General features: G+C 42.5%; 1 protein-coding gene across 5 annotated transcripts in view; it reads right to left on the reverse strand.

Annotated features, from left to right (window-relative positions):
- Positions 1–18,983, reverse strand: part of KCTD1 (potassium channel tetramerization domain containing 1) — a 203,160-nt gene that overhangs the window by 11,318 nt on the left and 172,859 nt on the right. For 4 of the 5 annotated variants that reach the window (XM_009433824.5, XM_054672058.2, XM_003315834.5 and 1 more), the window contains exon 3: positions 10,222–10,366. The exons of the other annotated variant lie outside the window; for it this stretch is intronic. In XM_009433824.5, the coding sequence (XP_009432099.1) occupies positions 10,222–10,366 (145 nt within the window). The remainder of the gene's footprint in view (positions 1–10,221; positions 10,367–18,983) is intronic. 5 annotated transcript variants of the gene reach the window in all.

The raw sequence follows: 18,983 nt of genomic DNA on the forward strand, positions 1-18,983 counted from the left end.
ATGTTAATGGCACCTCCTGCAATTTAAGTCTTCAGGGCGGTCCTGTTGTTTCCATCCCTGAGAGAATGCTTCCACTAATTCTATGAGATAAACTAGTAAGCGCTTCCTGTCAATACTCCCTTTAACTTTTCCTTAAGCTGGACAACTGGTTCTCGAGCAGGAGTAATTTTGACACTAGAGGGCATTTAGCAATGTCTGGAGACACTCTTGGTTGTTGCAACCGGGAAGGGGGTGCTACTGGAATTTGATGGGTAGGGAGGGATGCTGCTGAAAACCCTATATTGCACAGGACAGCCCCCACCACAAAGAATTGTTTGGCCCCAAATGTTACTTTGAGCTTGACAGAGATCGTTTTTATTGCAGCCTAAGGAGCATGCAACTCACCTTGATACAATGATCAGTTCATTCCTAGCATCATTCATGGTGGCTCAACCACATGCCTTTGCTACTGTGAGGTAGTATGAAGCAAACAGCATCACTGTGATGTATTCTCCCCAACATGTCTAACGTAAACCCATCATGTCTTTAGAGATGACTTCCAGTTTACAGGAAATTAAGGGCTAGATTCATGAGCTAAACTACACATGACAAGGCAACCACACAAATCGAGATGGCAGGACATTTTGCAGGACAGCTAGCCCAGTCTCCAGCGAGTTGTAAAGGGCATTGTGGGGTCAAGCAGGGAAACTCAAATATAGTTGTGGAATTAGAGGAAATAATTTTTTTTTAAATGGAAAGGTAAAGGTTATTGTCCAAAATAACCACAGGAAAAGATCCAGAAGGCTACTCACTAATGTTTTAACATTGGCAATCTGAGTGGTGGGAACATACGGTATAGTTTTTTTTTTTTTTTTTTTTTTGTTTGTCTATATTTTTAAATCCTCTACAATGTACATGTACTTCTTCTATAATATTAAAACGTTATTAAAAATAAACAATAGAGGTTGGTTGTGGTGGTGGCTCACACCTGTAATCCCAGCACTTTGAGAGGCCAAGGCAGGAGGATTGCTTGAGCCTAGGAGTTTGAGATCAACCTGTGGCGGCTCAGTGAGACCGTCTCTACAAAAAATGAAAAACTAGCTGAGTGTGGTGGTGCATGCCTGCAGCCCCAGCTACTTCGGGGGCGCTGAGTGGGGAGGACTGCTTGAACCTGGGAGGTTGAGACTGCAGTGAGCTATGATTGCACCACTGCATTCCAGCCTGGGTGACAGCACAAGACCCTGTCTCAAAAAAAATTTTTTAAGGCCGGGCACAATGGCTCATGCCTGTTATCCCAGCACTTTGGGAGGCCGAGGTGGGTGGATCACCTGAGGTCAGAAGTTCAAGATCAGCCTACCAATATGGTGAAAACCCATCTCTACTAAAAATACAAAAGTTAGCTGGGCATGGTGGGGGGTGCCTGTAATCCCAGCTACTTGGGAGGCTGAGACAGGAGAATCACTTGAACCCAGGAGGCGAAGGTTGCAGTGAGCCGAGATTGCGCCATTGCACTCCAGCCTGGGTGACAGAGCGAGACTCTATCTCAAAAAAACCAAATTTTTTTTTAATTAATTAAAAAATACCCAATAGACTTTTGAACATATCCAGGGCTAGGTAAGTTGGGAGCTGCCTGCCAGCAAATTTGTCTATGTCTAGGAATGGTGGACATACAGACAGACCATGAAAGATGTGAGCAACATGGGGGCCACTTACCAAAGATGATGTTAAAGATAAAAGGCTACAGAGAGAGAGAGAGAGAGAAAGAGAGAATTGTGTGGTTCTCCATAAAAAATGGGGCCGAAGCTCTAGACTCTTGGTGTGCTCAGAGTTGCAACCACGTGTGTGTGTGTGCCTATGCATGCGCACACGCTCATGTGCAGGGCATAAAACAACAATGAGCAAATCAGTAAAATTGGAGGGAGGGGAAAATTAAGGGAAGAGGGACAGTCATATCCATAATAAAACACTGCAGAAAAGTTCTGCAATCACTTATGCAGAGAACAGATCTCAACAGCTTTCCATGGAAGCCAGGACAGGAGCAACTGCCACTTAAATGGTGTTCTGAAATATGAAATTATCTCAAAGATGAAATGGGTATCCAGCTCGGACAGCACATTTGCGGAATGAGATTTTAGGGGTGGAGGATCTTGTGACTTCAGGATTGAATGCACTTGTTCACCCAGTATTAAATGGCTAGGGAAAGAAGCAGGTAATCAATAAACATTCTCCTCCCTAACAAACTTAGTGAAAGAGATTCTCTCCTCATGCAAAAAACCATGTCCTGGTCGGGCACGGTGGCTCACACCTATAATCCCAGCACTTTGGGAGGCTGAGGTGGGTGGATCACTTGAGGTCAGGAGTTTGAGACCAGCCTGGCCAACATGGTGAAACCCCATCTGTACTAAAAATATAAAAATTAGCGTGCCTGTGGCGTGGTGGCGTGTGGTGGCGCGTGCCTGTAGTCCAGCTACTTGGGAGGCTGAGGAAAGAGAACTGCTTGAACCCGGGAGGCAGAGGTTGCAGTGAGCCGAGATCGTGCTGCTGCACTCCAGCTTGGGTGACAGAGCAAGACTTTGTCTCAAAGAAACCAAAAAACCCCAAAAACCATGTCCCTCCCAGGTTCAAGAGAAAACTCTGACGAGGAAGAAAGCACCAATAGTACTGTTCGGGATGCGCAGACTGAAAGCTCCTATGTGTACCTGTATTTGTGACTCCTGTAAACCGCACTGCTCCTGCTGATGCAATTCCATCACCCGCCACCAGAGCGGAAGGACCCTTTCAGCTTCTGCTGCCCCTCCCAGGTTCCAGAACACCCTGTACTGTAATTAACAGCCTGTCACCAGAGGTTCTGTGGGAAATGTTTTAAGGCCCTGGGATATGTGAGTTTCATTTGACATGCTTTTGTTTTTTTTTTTTTCCTCAAGCGTGGGTTACAGCTAAATCCTTAGCCAATTAAAGGGTGTGTTTGGTACTTAGAATTGATAAATAGCAGGTCTTTAAGAGCTCTGGAATCCTCAGGGAGCACGCAAAAGGTGCAGAGAAGCAGCTGTGCCAATCCTAGGCAGGTGGGTGGGTGAGTCCTTAAGCAAACTGGCCACAGTTGAACTCCGTGTGGAAGTTTTTCCCTCCCCAGCACCTAACCTGAATGCTCTTGGAGGAAAAATAATGCCTGCTATGTAGGTTTATGTGCTGAGGTTTAGTTAAACCAAAGTACATGCCTAAAATACCTGGCTGTTTCTGGAACATACTGCAACTAAAAATGAATGGCTACTATCATTTCTAACTGTAATTCCCAATATATTCTTTTGTGATTCCCTGCAGCCTGCATCCTTTTCAATAATGGGAATTATAAATTAATATTATTCTGATAAGCAGCATACAATGATGATATTATATACACGTTTTGTATTTTCTACTTAGTCCTATATAATTTTGAAAGGAAGTGCATTGCCTATTCCTATTTAGATTGTGGCTTCCTGCATCTCTTTTAACCCTTTTCTGCTGTATTTCAGTGAATTAATACTAAACATTGATTATGTGCCCAACACACAATGTCCTCTGGAAAAACATAAAAATGTCCCTGCCTGGAGAATTGCTTGAACCTGTGAGGCAGAGGTTGCAGTAAGCCAAGATCGCACCACTGCCCATCTCAAACAAACAAACAAACAAACAAAAAGGCCCTGCCTGCAAGAACCTTATAATGCAGCAAGGAAGTGAAGATATATACACAAAATATCCAGAGTCCAAACATCAGGAAGTAGATCAGTAGGTTTCAGATGAACTGGTGGGAACAAGAGCCTAGTTTGAATGTTAGCCTCACTCCATTCATCTATTTACCCATCCATGCGTTCATTCACTCACGCCACAAATATTTACATGCTTAATATGTGGCAGGTGCTGAGTGTGTGGGACAGATGCTGCTGGCTAGCTTCCCCAACAGCTATTTCAACCTCTTTCCCTTGCCTATTTCTCTTACTACAGAGGCTAAAAATAAGTGAAGAAAAAAAAAATCCCTTTCTCAGCCACCAAGGAGAGGCTCCGTTCTGGCCAATGAGCCACAAAGGGAAAGTCTTCTGTGGGATCGTCTGACAAGGACAGAGTCTTGTGAGTTGAAAAGCTGTCTGTCCCTTTATCCTGCCTTGACTGAGGATGCGATGCCTGGAATGGTGATGCCTGGTGCCGTGATGCAGTCACCATATGATCTTGAGGTGACAGGCATGAGGCCAGAACGTCAACACTGAGGATGGCAAAACAGAAAGACAGAAAGCCTCCTGGTCCTTGATAACATTGCTGGGCAGATACCTCTGCCACAGGCCTCTGACTTCTCACGTGAGAAAAACAAATCTCCAATAGTGTAAGCCGCTGTTAATTGGCTGTTCCCACTCTCGTAGCTGGAAGCATCCCTACCTCACAGCTGCGCAGATGGTGCTGCACAGTGAGTGATAGATGCACTGTGTGTGACCACGGAGAGTCAGGGGTACAGGTGAGCCTAAGCTACACTAGGCCCAGGTAGGTTTGCTGGGGGATGTGGTGAAAAAGATGACTCCTGAATTCCAGTAAAGGCCAGGGGAATGGCTGCATAGGCGCACAGAGGGGCAGTTGTCAGGGGGCAAGAGGAGGGTGTGTCTGAGGGACCAAGAGAAGTCCTGTAGGGACGTGTAGAGGGCGAGAGTGGGTGAGGTGGGCAGGGGCCAGAGCTTTCTGGGCCTTGTGGGCTCTGACAGGAATGTGGTGCTTTGCTCTGTGAGACAGAAGAATGAATGGAAGAAGCCATGGCTGCTCATTTCTGCTTGACCCTCTGACTCTGGGAGGACGTGCAGGTCTCCAGGAAAATGCCTTGAAGACACAACAAAGCCGAGTATACAGCCCCCCCAGGTCTCCTGCCTGAGTCACTACATTCCTTAAGAGATACATGACCCTAGTCCTTGCCTTTTCTTCCATATGAGATAAAGTCTGACAGGTTGGTGATGACGCTTCTGTAATCTATAACACGCTGTACTCTTACACCCAAAGCTCGATGTATTCTGCTTATAGCATCTGAGCAAGTGTGATGTGATTTTCCATGTACTGAACCTCCACCACCTATATAACAAGCTGTGGGCTGAAATCCTGTGTGGGACCTCAGTAAGACTTCTGAGTAAAACTAACTTTAATTCTTGAAAAGCTTGGTTTATCTTCTTCATTCGACAGTTTCAGGAACAAGAGAAAGTCCCTGCAGAATTTCAAGCAGGAGCAACTCATGATACAGTATCCTTTTTAAAAAGTGTCACATGGTCAGGGATGGGGTAGGATGGTGGCAGGGAGAGAGAGGGGTGGGCACAACTGTCAAATGACTAAAGGAGGGATCCTTGTGGTGGTGGAACTGTTCAGAACCTTGACTGTATCAGTGTCAATATCCTGGTTGTGATCCTAGTATTTTGCAAGATGTTATTACTGGGGGGAACTGGGTAACACAGCATCTCTATTATGTCTTACAACTGTATGCAAATCTATAATGATGTCAAAATTAAAAGTTGAATTTTTTAAAAGTGTCTCATAGTTTCAATGCAGAGAACAAGTCAAAAAGGGGTAAGAGTGGGAGGGGGTAGACCAATTATGAAGCCACTCCAAGGAGTCCAGGGAGCTGCTGGGCCTTGGGCTAGGGAGGTGGGATGAGGGTAGTGGATTGATTCGCGATGCGTCCAGGAGGTTAAGATGACGGATGCGCTGACAGATCACATGTGGGAGGCGAAGAAGAGGAAAAAGTCCAGAAGGACTGCAGGTTCCTGCCTTGAGCAAGTAGGTGGATTCTGGCATCTTTTACTGAGATAGGATACAAAGGAAGAGGAGCAGATTTTGTTCTTGGTGGTGGTGGTGGCAGAGGGGGAGGCAGACAGAGTGAGCTCATTTTTGGGCATCTAAAGTTTAAAGAGCGAATGAACTATCCAGGCAGGGATTCTGGGTCGGCATTTGGAAATGCAATCACCTAAACATGAGGTGATTTTCATATTGTACTAACCAAACCTTCTCCTGATGAAGTCCAGGCTATATATAACTTAGCGAAAAATATAATGAAATCCTATGGCAGTTTTTCCTTACTAGTATACATGTCTGTAGCTGTGATAACTTGACTTCTTTTTTGACAACTTTATTTAAAAATTATTTTATTGTTTTATTTTAATGACTTAAGTCATATGTGAATGCCTGCTCATTGTAAAAACTAATGATAAAATTCATACTAAAGCATACGGAACTAAAAGTGAAATATCCTCCCTCACCCATTTCCAATTCTACTGCCTTTCCTCTAGGAAAATATGAGAGAGTAAGAAATTGTTCCCCCACCTCTCCACATCATGCTTTGGCCCTTCTCTCTACATGAGCTTACTTACTCCCTAAAGTGGGAAAGGGTCCAGAGCTGACTGGGGAGCGCCCGACGTTGGTGGCTCAGGTTGGACTAGTGGCCAGTCACTGCTGGAATCTGTGCCCTGGGCAGGGACCCAGCTTCCTGATTCCTCTTCCTGTCTCCACATGTGGCAAGCACCTGCTTTCTAGAACAGTCCTGGTTCTCTCCCTAGGTCTCTCTGTTTCACCTGCAGCTGCTGTGGGAAGCTGGCCTGCTCTCTTCAACTATGCTATTCATCAGCTGTGGCCTCGAAGACATGGGGCTGCTGTCTAAATCCAGTCAGTCCCCTTGATCATGTCTGAGAGTGTGTGACCCCAGGTGCAGACTGAGGGCTGGAGGTAGAGACTGCACTTTGGCCTTGGGCCTGCAGAGTGTTGTCTAATTCAGCTATTATCTGAGAGCCCTGGATAAAATTTTTGCCCAAATTAATAAAGTAGCATGGAGAATAAGGCAGGAAAGAGGTTCAAAAGTTATCATGCCAAGAAAAAACTGTATATACTATATTGAAAATTATCTTTGAAAAGCCTCTAGGAAGAGGCATATTGGAAATCGCTCCTTGGAATACCATGCAGCCATAAAAAGGAATGAGATCATGTCCTTGCAGGGATATGGATGAAGCTGGAAGCCATTATCCTCAGCAAATAACACAGGAACAGAAAACCAAACACTGCATGTTCTCACTTATAAGTGGGAGCTGAACAATGAGAATACATGGACAAAGGGAGGGGAACAACACACACTGGGGCCTGTAGCAGGGATAGGGGGAGGGAGAGCATTAGGATAAATAACTAATGCATGCAAGGCTTAATACCTAGGTGATAGGTTGATAGGTGCAGCAAACCACCATAGCACGTTTACCTATGTAACAAACCTGCACATCCTGCACATGCACCCCAGAACTTAAAATTAATAATAAAATAATAATAATAATAATAATAATAGTAAAAAAGAAATCACTCCTCAATATGCTTCCTTTCCTGAGCTGGAAGAGATCACTACTGATGAAGCGGCTTTTGCTTAGGAGCCATGTTGCACAAACCAAACCCCCATGTCTTCAAACCCTGGGATCAAGCTCAGTGCGGTGAGATGCACGCCATTGAGGGGGCCTTGGGAACTGCCCTTGGCTGGGAGCAGCGGGCTCCTGTGCCTTCCTCAGGCTCATTCCAGGGCTGCGGGAAGCTCATTCACTGGCTGCAGTTATTACACTCTCTCTATTTTCTTGCCAATTGCATATAGTTGCCATGTAAAATAAATGTGCACATGATGCAACTCCTCTGTGCTCTCTTTTCCATTTGGCTAATAATCCTTGGCATGTGCCCCACTGTTCAAAATCCTGAAGGAGAAGATAACTAAGGGGCCCCTGAGCTTCTTATTAACTTGGGATCTACTCTTCTGGATCTTTTTCTATGCATTTATATATGCATACATACCTGATCTTTTACATAAATAGAAACATACTATACATATGGTTCTGCAACTTAATATTTTCACTGAATCATGGAATTACATGATTTTCCCCCCACATATCAACAGATACAGATCTACCACATCTTTTAAACTAGTCCATAGCATGGATAGTCTATAATATTTGTAACCATCTGCCAATGAACTTTCTTTTTTAGAAAGTCCAGTTTTTGCTATTATAAACATGACTATAATAAACATCCTATATACAAATATCTTTACAGATTTACCTGAATATTTCTAGCAGATCAAAGAGTATGTATATTTGAAACTTTAACATTTACTGCTGAATTGTCCTCCAAAAATGTTTAATGATTTTGACTTCCAACCACACCGTAGGTTCCCTAACACTGTATATTACACATCTTTTTAATTTTTGCCAATCTAATGGATAAAAGGGAGTATCTAATTTTATTTTTATTTGATACAAAAGAAACTGAATGTCTTTGCAAATGTTTATTGCCAATTTCTGTTTTTTTCTTTGGGAAAATTTTGTTCATAGCTAAAAAAATTTTTCCACTGGGTTGTTTGTATGTTTCTCACAGATTTTTAAGATAGATCTTTTATGATGGGTATTCATCTTTTGTTGCAAATGTTTCTTATGGTCTGACACTTGTCTTCTATTTGTATATGATGTCTACAATTCAACTATTTTTTTTAAAGGATAGCTTCTGGGTATGAAGTCTCATTTAGACAGGCCCCTTCTGCCTCAAAATTATACTTTTAGAAATTTCTTTGTATTTTTTCATAATACTTTTATTGCCCTCGTTTTTGTATTTATTTCTGAAATTTTTGTGAATTTATGATGTAGGATAGGGCTCTGGCTTTACAATTCCCTCAAATGTCTCAGTGGTGATCGTCTCAGCACCTATTACTGACTATTGCTTTCTTTTCCCACTGATGTGAAATGCCACCTTTATAGTACATCAAATTCCTATGCACCTGTACATCTATCTCTGGACCCTATTCTCCTCCACTGATTTGTATATTTCAGTGCTGTCAGAACGACACCTTTAAATTAATATAGCTCGAAAGTCTATTTTGACGTTGATAGGACACATCCACCATTACCCACCTTTACCATCATTACTATGACCAGAAATACTTTTTTTAGCTATCCTTAACGCTTTTTTCTTCTACACAAACTTTATAAATGGTTCAAATTTCATTTTGAAAAATCTATTACTTAAGTGGGTTTGCACTGACTATATAGAATAATTTGAGGATAACTGACATCTTAACAATATTGAGGTTTCCCATCCAGGAACCTAGAATGTTCCTTCATTTATTCAACTCTTTTACACTTGTGTGTAGAGATCTGCGGTTTTCTTAATCAGCCTTTGCTTGTTTCTCGTTAGGTTTATTCCTAGGTGTTATAATTTTTGTTGTATATTTTTCTATTATAGCTTATGATTGGCTCTTGCTATTCTCTAAAAAGGCTATTGACTGGCTGGGCACAGTGGCTCATGCCTGTAATCCCAGCACTTTGGGAGGCTGAGGCAGGTGGATCACCTGAGGTCAGGAGTTTGAGACCAGCCTGCCCAACATGGTGAAACCCCGTCTCTACTAAAAATATGAAAAATTAGCTAGGCGTGGTGGTGGGCAGCTGTAATCCCAGCTACTCGGGAGGCTGAGGCAGGACAATTGCTTGAACCCAGGAGGCAGAGGTTGTGGTGAGCCAAGATCACGCCACTGCACTCCAGCCTGGGAGACAAGAGCAAAACTCCGTCTCAAAAAACAAATGAACAAACAAAAAAAGCTATATATTGATCCTGAATTGAGCTGCTTTAATGAGTTCTTTATAAGTTCTAATAGCATTAAGTTGACTTTTTAGAATCATCCATTTGAAGAAACATTGTCAGCTGCAAAAATTACATTTTCGTGAATTCCCTTCTAATATTAACACTTTCTATTTGTTCTCCTTGTCTGACTCCATTGCCTAGAGTTACCAGCACAATGTGGGCTATCTCAGCGTGACTAACCTTAACACTTATTACTAACTGTAAAGGGAACAATTCTAAAATTTTACTGTTCATGTTTGCTTTCGATTTCTGGGGGCGGGGAGGGGGAAGTCTTCATTAAGCTAAGGAGGTTTCCCCTTTTATTCTCTAGCTCTCTAAGACATATCAGAAATGAGCTTTGAATTTAATCAACTCCTTTTCAATTTGTTCAAGTGAATTATAATTCAATTCTTTAAATGAAAAGCGATCCTCTTTAAGTCAAGTAGAAGTTTAATGGCCATAACCACTATTTCAGGAATAGTGAACCATGTCAAAGAGAACTCTGGCACCTTTCGAGTTGGTGTATGTTAATAATGTAGAACTAGAAATATTTTTTTGGAGCACATAAAAAAATCACATATTTATGCTATTGGTGATTTAACATGGATCCCTCACCTTGAAATCATCAGGAATGAGGAGTTTGGATGTTCGTAGAAAATTCAAGATATATCTGAACATCTGTCCATCTCTGTCAATGAAATAGTGCTGTTTGAGACTGTCCAAAACAATGGGCTCTGTACCATCAAAAAGTCTTCCGATTCTGTGATAGAAAAGAGGGAACAGTGAAGACAATTAGATCAATTGTTCGGCCACTAGGACTAAGAGGTGTCTTTTATCACTGTCAAAGGTAGCACTTTTGAAGATGGCAGTAGGGAAAAATTACGATTGTCTGCAAAGTGTTGGTCCCCGCTTGATAAATATCTCAGGACGAGACCATTCAAAATAGTCCTAGGCTTTGTCAAATGAATTCTTTTATTCACTGTCTTTCACCTGCAAAGAAAATGTTCCTGACATGGTGATTACGGCTAAGTGCTGTCACTGTAATGGAAGATCACATCTTTCCCCGTGTTACTTAAAACAAGCGTCCCTGCTACTTAAAAAATGTTATTGCTCCAAAGCATCTTTGAAACAGGTTCTACTAAAAAAGCAATTTTGTTTTTAAGAAATCGTTTTCTGAGTTTTCCCCAACCATGAATCCCAAACTTTCTAAAAATAAGGCAAAGCCTATATGTTGACATCTACATTTAATTATATAAAAAAGAATAATTTAAAATGTCACTCATCTAGGAGAATATGTTTTCCACTAACAATATACACTACAGTTTCTTAGGTCTCAGCGCAAAAAGCATTTTTAACAGCCAGGCATCATTACAAAAAAAATTTGGCCACCCCCAAAATATGACCTGTTCCAGAACATGAGTAGCTATGCTTAAAAACAATGATCCACATTATGCTTTTCCCAATTTTGGAATGAACATTTGTATGGTGTGCTACAGTTGAAGTGTTTTGCATCTATCATCATTTATCCCACTAATAAAGGCTGAACCTATACACATTAGTATATACTCAGTTAATACAAGGTGGTCATATCTATACTGTGAAAACCTAGAGGGCTGGCTAATGACATGCAAGCATTCCATATCAGAGAAGAGAAATCTCTCTCTGATTTGGAACAATATCATTTTGTTGCTCTGAAGATGATTTTGAAATTATACATTTTCTAATCATAGGTTGAAGTGGGGCAGGTGTAATGATAAATCAATAATTTCACCCCTCTTAAAATACAACAAACAAACAAGTAGGAAAGCTACTTCCCTCTCTCCCCCAGAAGAAAGGCATGTGAATTTTTGTTTCAATAGAAATCTTTTAAAGATAATTTTAAAGCTCATGTTTTAAAATCATGTTTAAAAACTCATGTTACGTTACTCTGAAGGTAGTAAGTGCAAAGAGGAAAGCAAGTAATTATGGTAGGGTTATTTTCTAAAATTCAATAAATATTTTTGAGCTAGCATTTTATCCAACTTTCCATGAATTGCCTGTGATTATCCAGGGTGTGGATTACAACCTTTCTGGGATTCTTTCACTGCATGCCACCTAGTCATTCATTTCTCACTGACACATCAATCAAACAGTAGGCTTGAAACTAAAATATGCTTAGTCACTTACTTGTAGTGTTTCCAGGACAATTTGATACAAGATGAAAAAGAATGAGATTTGTTTGCCTATTATTAAAACATTTTACTCTTCACTCTTAACAACATGATAAATTTCCAGTTGACAGGGGAAGAAAAGGGAGCTATATTAAGTGCTTTCCAGATGCCTTGTACCATCCTTAGTACTTTATATATGTAACAAACCCATTATCTTCATTTTAAAGATGAAGAAATAGGCTCGAAAAGATGATTAACTTGCCCAACTAGTTAAGCAGCATTGGGGGATTTGTGCACAGTCTGTCTGGTCCTAAAGGGGCCTCCCTTACAACGATTGGAATGAAAAGAATTACCAATATCGAATGAAAGCTTATGGTCTAGAGTTTTATTTCTGCCATATATTTGTGGAGTGAGAATTTTACAATGAAATCCAAGCACCTATACCGAAATAAGTCAGTATCAGTGATCTTGTCACTTTAGTAAGAGAGGAAAAGTAGGTATTTTGTTCTTTTAAAAATCCTGTTTTTTAATTTTTAGATAAACTCTCATTTTCAGGTCTAGACTTGGATGTACGCTTGCACAGAATGAGTGACTAATAAACCTATACGGGGTGAATGTGTAAAGGAATCAGGACTGAGGAGTGCGGAATGAGAATGGGGTTTGGCTAGTTACTAGCTGTAATCTAGGTGAATCGACTTCTCTGTCTCCATTTTTTTTTAAATTAAGTCTCACTTTGTTTTATAAAATAACTTTAACTTTTTCTCAGGGTTGATGAGGAAATCCAGTGTGCTCGTGGTGAACTCAAAAAATGCACAGCAATAGAAAGTATTCCAAGCCAGCCAACAAAAATTTCTATAAAAGCAGCTCTTAAAAGACTGCAAGTGCTAAGGCACAGGATTTAAGGAGAAAAAGGAACAATCCTGGAAGTGCATTGTTTATAGACCTTTCTAAAAATAGGAGAGAAGTGTCAATTAAATGGTTTTTAAGATGCAAAAACCAAGAACAAAAAACAACCTCGGGTGTGGATGCAATGAGGCATCTTCACTTCCAATGTAGTTAAAATAGAAAAAAGCTGCAAAGAGAAGAGCAAGAGGGAGATCTGAAGCGAGCACTAGCAGAGCTGGCCCCACGAATAACCTAGAGGCCGCCTGGGCGTCCGGGTGGGAGAGACAGTGGGGAGAAGTGGACTCTTCAGGCGGCCTCCACCAAGACCAGAGGAGACGAAAAGCTGAGGAAGGCCTGGATTCCACCCAGCACAAGAGGAACCCTAGCCAGGGAATTTTTCTTATGAGGGGGTCCAGTCAAAGGGCAGCAAGAAAGGCCCAGGCCCTGTCTCGGGGGCCCCCTTGCCTGGTGAAACCGCAGACCCCCCGCCAGGCCGTGGGAACGCTGGCGGCCAGCTCGGCCAGACCCGATGGAAGGGGCTGAAAAACGCGCGCTGCCAGGGCAGAAAAGGCTGCGTGGGCTCCGTGGAAGCAGAGCAGGCAAGGGGTGTGGAGAGAAAGAGGAAAGGGCTGGAAGGGAAGGGTGCTTGGGCCGCGGAGGCACAGGCCTGGCGGAGGTGAAAGCCTCTCAGAGAAGAAAACGTTCCCCATTGGAAGCAACAAACGTTGGGAGTAATAAAAAGAAACGCAGGGCTGCTGATTTCTGCCAACTTTAAAAGGAGGAACGTTGGAGTTGTGAAAACACAGTGGAGGGGGCATGTGGTGCCAAGGGTCGTAAAATGGCGTCCCTGGGTGGTTTTTGAGATTGGCAGGACTGTGCTGTGGAAAAGTATTGTTTGGCTAAGCAAATAATGGGGAAAATCGGCACAGGCTGTATTTCTTGTGGACATGTGAATGGAGTTACAAATCAAACTGCAGTGATTTGTAAACTCTGATGCCTGAAAACTATGTGGAACTCATTACAGTTTACTAACCTTGGAGAACATTCCTGTTTTCCAACTAGCCAAGACCAAGCTGGCTCCAGACGATGTATGGCTGGTTTTGGATTTTTTTTTTTTTTTTCCACTCATTGAATCAAGTGGCAATGCTGAGAACGACTTTCTTCCACCAATTTCTTTTTGTTTTTTAAGGATGATCATTACTATTTTAACTAATTTTTTTACTTTTTAAAACATTTTATTTTGAACAATTTCAAACTTATGCCAAAGCAGAGAAAATAATAGAATGAACCCCCATATGACCATCAACCAGCTTCAAAAGCTGTCAATTCCTGGTTAATTTTGTTTCAACTCTACCTCTGTGCCTCATTCTCCTTTCCACTGGTTATTCTGAGGTAAATCTCAAACACTGTATTATTTTACTGTACATATTTCATTAACTAATAAGATTGGAAAGTTCACTCAAAATATGTTCACTAAAAAAAAGTTCATTAAAAATGACAGATACTGAATTCCACTCAATATTAGCTTTTTAATATTAGCACTCTGAGGCCGGGCATGGTGGCTCATGCCTGTAATCCCAGCACTTTGGGAGGCTGAGGTGGGCAGATCCCAAGGTCAGGAGTTCAAGACGAGCCTGACCAACATGGTGAAACCCTGTCTCTACTAAAAATACAAAAATTAGCCGGGCGTGGTGGCACACACCTGTAATCCCAGCAACTCGGGAGGCTGAGGCAGAGAATTGCCTGAACCCGGGAGATGGAGGTTGCAGTGAGCCAAGATCATGTCACTGCACTCCAGCCTGGGCAACAGAGCGAGACTTTGTCTTAAAAAAAAAAAATTAGCACTCTGTTGATTACTCTTGTTTATAGAGCAAATAATGCAAGACCTAATCTCTGAGGAAACCAAGCTCATTTGGTGGGAAGTGAGTCTGGTTCTCTCCACTCTCCCTGGCATCGTGTGCTGTCCACACTGTGCATTAAAGAATGGTCTTAAGTCAAAGAGAGTATGGGGCTAGGATCCTACATTTGGCTTAGCGTGAATCATTCATTAAGAATTTTTTCTTGTGTATTCATTCATTTTATGGACCTGATATCTCTAATTTCCTGTGACTCAGGTTCTTAAGAATTTCTTTGTTTCTTGTGTAATCATTCAGTTACTCATTCACTCTTTCCACCAGTATTAGTGGGGGCTCACTATGCCAGATACAGGGGATGCAGTAGTAAATAAGCCACAGTCCTTGCTTTTGTGGAATTTAAGTCGTCGGGGCTGGGAGTGTGGGTCAAGTGCAGTGTGATCAAGTGTGTCACTGGGTGTGCACGGTGGGCTCAGGAGGTGCACCTGGCTCACCTAACTCAATCTGGGGTTGGCAGGGAAGAAAGAGAAAGCTCATTGGAGACCTGAAGGAGAAGAAGTTGGCCAGGTACAGGGGCAGGAGGTAAGGTTAGGTAAGCAGGGAGAAGGGTGGGGAAGATACAAAGGCTTGTAGCCAAACCCTGCCATGTGATTACTCTCTATTGGGGTGTAGTCAGGCTGGCTGAAAAATGAGGCTGAAGCAGCAGAAGCCAGATCGTAAAAAGCCATGTGAGCCGGGTCAAGGAGTTTAGATTTGGTCTCAAGGGCAATAGCGACTGGTGTCAGGCTATGTTGTCAGGGACAGTAAGTAAAAGAGCACATTTAGGAGTGAGACAGAGTCAAGGTGCCACATCTGAAATCACGCCTTCTCACAGACACAGCTTCTGGCTTATCCAAATCCTGTCTGTTTTGCCTTGCTTTGACTACATCATTTGCATAATGCAGTGGTTCTTAACCCTGGCTACACAGTGGCATCACCTGGGCAACTCTGAAAAAATAATGATGCTGGGCCCCCATCCCCAGCTATTCTGATGTAATTGGTTGGGAATGAAGCCCAGGCATCTGTATTTTTTTTAAAAAAACTCTCTAAGTCTCAACTGAGTTGAGAACCAGTGTAAAGGAGGTTGAGCAGAGAGACCAACGAGGAGGCAAGTCAACATCAATTGAGACCCTGTCATTCTGAAGTGTCAGAGCATACTTTCTTAAACTGTGAAGGATCTCCAGGACAACCAAGTTCAGCCTCTCATTTACAAATGGAGACACCGAGTCACAAATATATAACACTCAAGGATGCATGGCTGGGTAGACACAGAGGTGGCTCCAGACCCCACCATGCTGCCCCTGTGGTGATCGGCACAATGGTCAACCTCAAGCTTACAGGGGACAATGGCTCTAATGCCAGTTACTACTCATTGAATAGCATTATGTGCCAAAGAGTGAGCTGGCTGCTTTAAGGGTTTATATCTCATTTAATCTTTAAAATGAGGTCAAGGAAATCATTGGTAGACTGAGAAGATACCCTACACTGAACTGAACCAAACCAAACTGAAACACCCCAAGACTCCTGAGGTTCCTTTCAAACTGCTGGTACAATCATAAAGAGGCCTAAGGAGGGATGGGAAAGAGGATTCTCAGGGCAATGGAAACCTCTGGGAAGAGTAGTACACATGAGGTTTCATCTCCACTTACCTTGCAGCTCTTGTTCCATTATGTGCTGTGTCCCTACACTTAATCCTGAAAACTCTTAAGGGATTTGTCACTTTACAGCTAAGGAAGTTTAGCTTGAAGAGGCTGCCAATTCTGCCGAAGCTGCCTTCTGGCTCTAGGCTCTGTACCCCCCACCCTTCCCATGCTGCACTGTCTAGGGCACCCCATGCCACCTCATGCACCAAGGCATGTAACTCGACACCAGGCCTGGCTTTACCGAGAGGCCAGCAGGTTAATCCTTTCAACTCTCCCCTGTGGTCCATGCATGGTAATTACAGAGGGAGGGCTCATCTGCATTGCTGCAGGATGGACCAACCCAGAGAGGGTGGAGACATCCTGCTCAGGGGTGAGGCTGGGGAAAGAAGTGCAAAGACAGATGGACCACAGGATGAGGACGGCGAGAAAAGGGAAGGGCCCGGGTGGTTGGGCCCTTTTATCCATTTGGCTCTCCTTTGCCAAGAAATGCCTCTTTTTCTCTATGTCTAGGCTTCCAAGCCATGGGACATATGGTTTGGACTTTAGGAAAAGATTTCATTCAGTTTCTGGTCCAGAATTATTTTGCTGGCTAAGAGATTCAGAGGCTACTTACAAATGACATCTTTAGCATTTGGAGATATTTAATTACAAAAGTGATACCTGCTTATGTTGTCAACTGGAAAAGTATAGACGGTGAAGGAGCAGCAAAACAGAAGAACAATCTGCTGTGAGCCCACCACTCAGCAGGGAATTAATTTTTAAAAATCTGATTTAAAGAGTATTTTTCTTTCTTTTCTTTTTTCTTTTTGTTTGAGAGTGAGTCTCGCTCTATCACCCAGGCTGGAGTGCAGTGGCATGATCTCGGCTCACTGCAACCTCTGCCTCCCGGGTCAAAGTGATTCTCCTGCCTCAGCCTCCCGAGTAGCTGGGATTACAGGCACCTGCCACCACGCCCGGCTAGTTTTTGTATTTTTGGTAGAGTTGGGGTTTCACCATGTTGGCCAGGCTGGTCTTGAACTCTTGACCTCAGGTAATCTGCCCACCAAGGCCTCCCAAAGTACTGGGATTACAGGCATGAGCCACCACGCTCAGCCTGAGTATTTTTCTATTGAACCATTTTGTTTTTGGAAGCACTTGTAGCTTCATACTTTTTTATGGCTACTAATTTGGATTCTCAACCAACTTTTTTTCCTAATATCTGAAACCTAAGATAGACAAATCCAGGGTGGAGGCTGGGTGAAGGTGTGTAAGTTGTGTGCATGCACAACGGAGATGTGTGTGTGTGTATGTGTGTGTGTGCGCGCGCACATGAGAGGCATGTGCAGAGCTGACAGCGCAGGTGCAACCTAAACTCAGGACAGCAGGAAGGGAAGGAGTCGTGGAGAGAGGAGATGGTGTTGCAACCAAAGGGTTCCTTTGCCTCCTTTCTGCTGAGATGAGAGAGGAATGAAACAAAGTGGGGGGAAGGGAAGGAAATGCTAGGTTAATATATGAAACCTTTAGAAAAATAGGGGTTGAATATTGTATTCTCCCTGTTTTTGCATATATTTTTAAATGTCCATAATAAAAAGTTTTTCTGTTAAAAAAGGGAATGCGATGCTGGAGATAATTATAGTGTAAAAAATATCATCAGTCAATTTGTTGTTTCAGAAGTCTGCATTATCATAAACAGCATTTAATTCATTTAAAGTATTATAACTGTTAAAAATTCTAGGACTAGCTCTTTAAGATTTCCAGACTCAAGAAATTTCATCTATATTTCATGAACACAGATAAAAATTAATTCAGAGCTTGTTATAGAAATGAATAGAAGTAATTTAAGAGAAGGGGGAAAATACCTTCTAAGTAAAAACAAACAAAACAAATTTTATCTACTTATGAGGAGATAATGTTTCTAGTACCTGTTCCCTGAGGTGGCATCATTTTCTTAAATGATACATAGAACTGAAGAAAGTAGGGGAGAAAGGAAAGGAAAGTTTGAAATATAAGAAAAAGTATGAGTGCAATAACAAGTCAGGAACTCGGCGTTTTGTAGAATCCATCACTGAGGGCTCAGGGCCACTCGGGGGTAGCTGATTCTCTGGTAAGCTTATTAATCCTCCCCTGACTTCGGTTAGAAAATTTTTAAAAATTAGAGGGTTACATTGACTGTTTACTATGAAAAGTACTATTACAATGAAACTGAATCTTTTTAGAATTGACATAAGTAGACTTTTTGTTTCTTCATTTACTGAACGCCCACCATGTTCCCTGTGCTCTTTGGGGCCTTAAACTGGGCATGATATGGTCCCACTGGGTGTCATGGAAGGACAGAGGAGAGGGAACCAGCCGGCCTAGGCAGGCAGGGAAGGCCTCCTGCTGGAGGCAATGACTCTACAGGGTTTGGAGTAAGGGGAAGGGCACAGGGGCTTGGAGAAGAGATTTTAGTCCAAGAGCTCAGCTGAAGGGAGGCCACGGAGGCAGGAAAGAACATGATGTTTGATGGGTGACGTACAGACACAGCCAGTGAAGAGCATTTCTCTCAGTATTGACCTGAGCGGGGTAGATAAGGGCGCCATTATTCACAAGAGTTTTGGCACAGTCCTTCAGTCATGTCTTAGGAACTTCCTGGCATGTTCAGCTCCAAGACCCATAGACCTGGGTTTGAAACTTGCCTTGAGTTTTGATTTCTTCACCTGAGCAATGGGATAATACCTACCTCAAATAATTCTCATGAGGAATAAGTGGATATCTAATAAGCCCTACATTGAACTGAGTGCTCCTCTGTGCAGGGCACAGTATAGAGTCTTGACACCTCCATGAGGTAG

Source organism: Pan troglodytes, chromosome 17 (genome assembly GCF_028858775.2).
Source record: "Pan troglodytes isolate AG18354 chromosome 17, NHGRI_mPanTro3-v2.0_pri, whole genome shotgun sequence".
Classification (NCBI taxonomy): Eukaryota; Metazoa; Chordata; class Mammalia; order Primates; family Hominidae; genus Pan; species Pan troglodytes.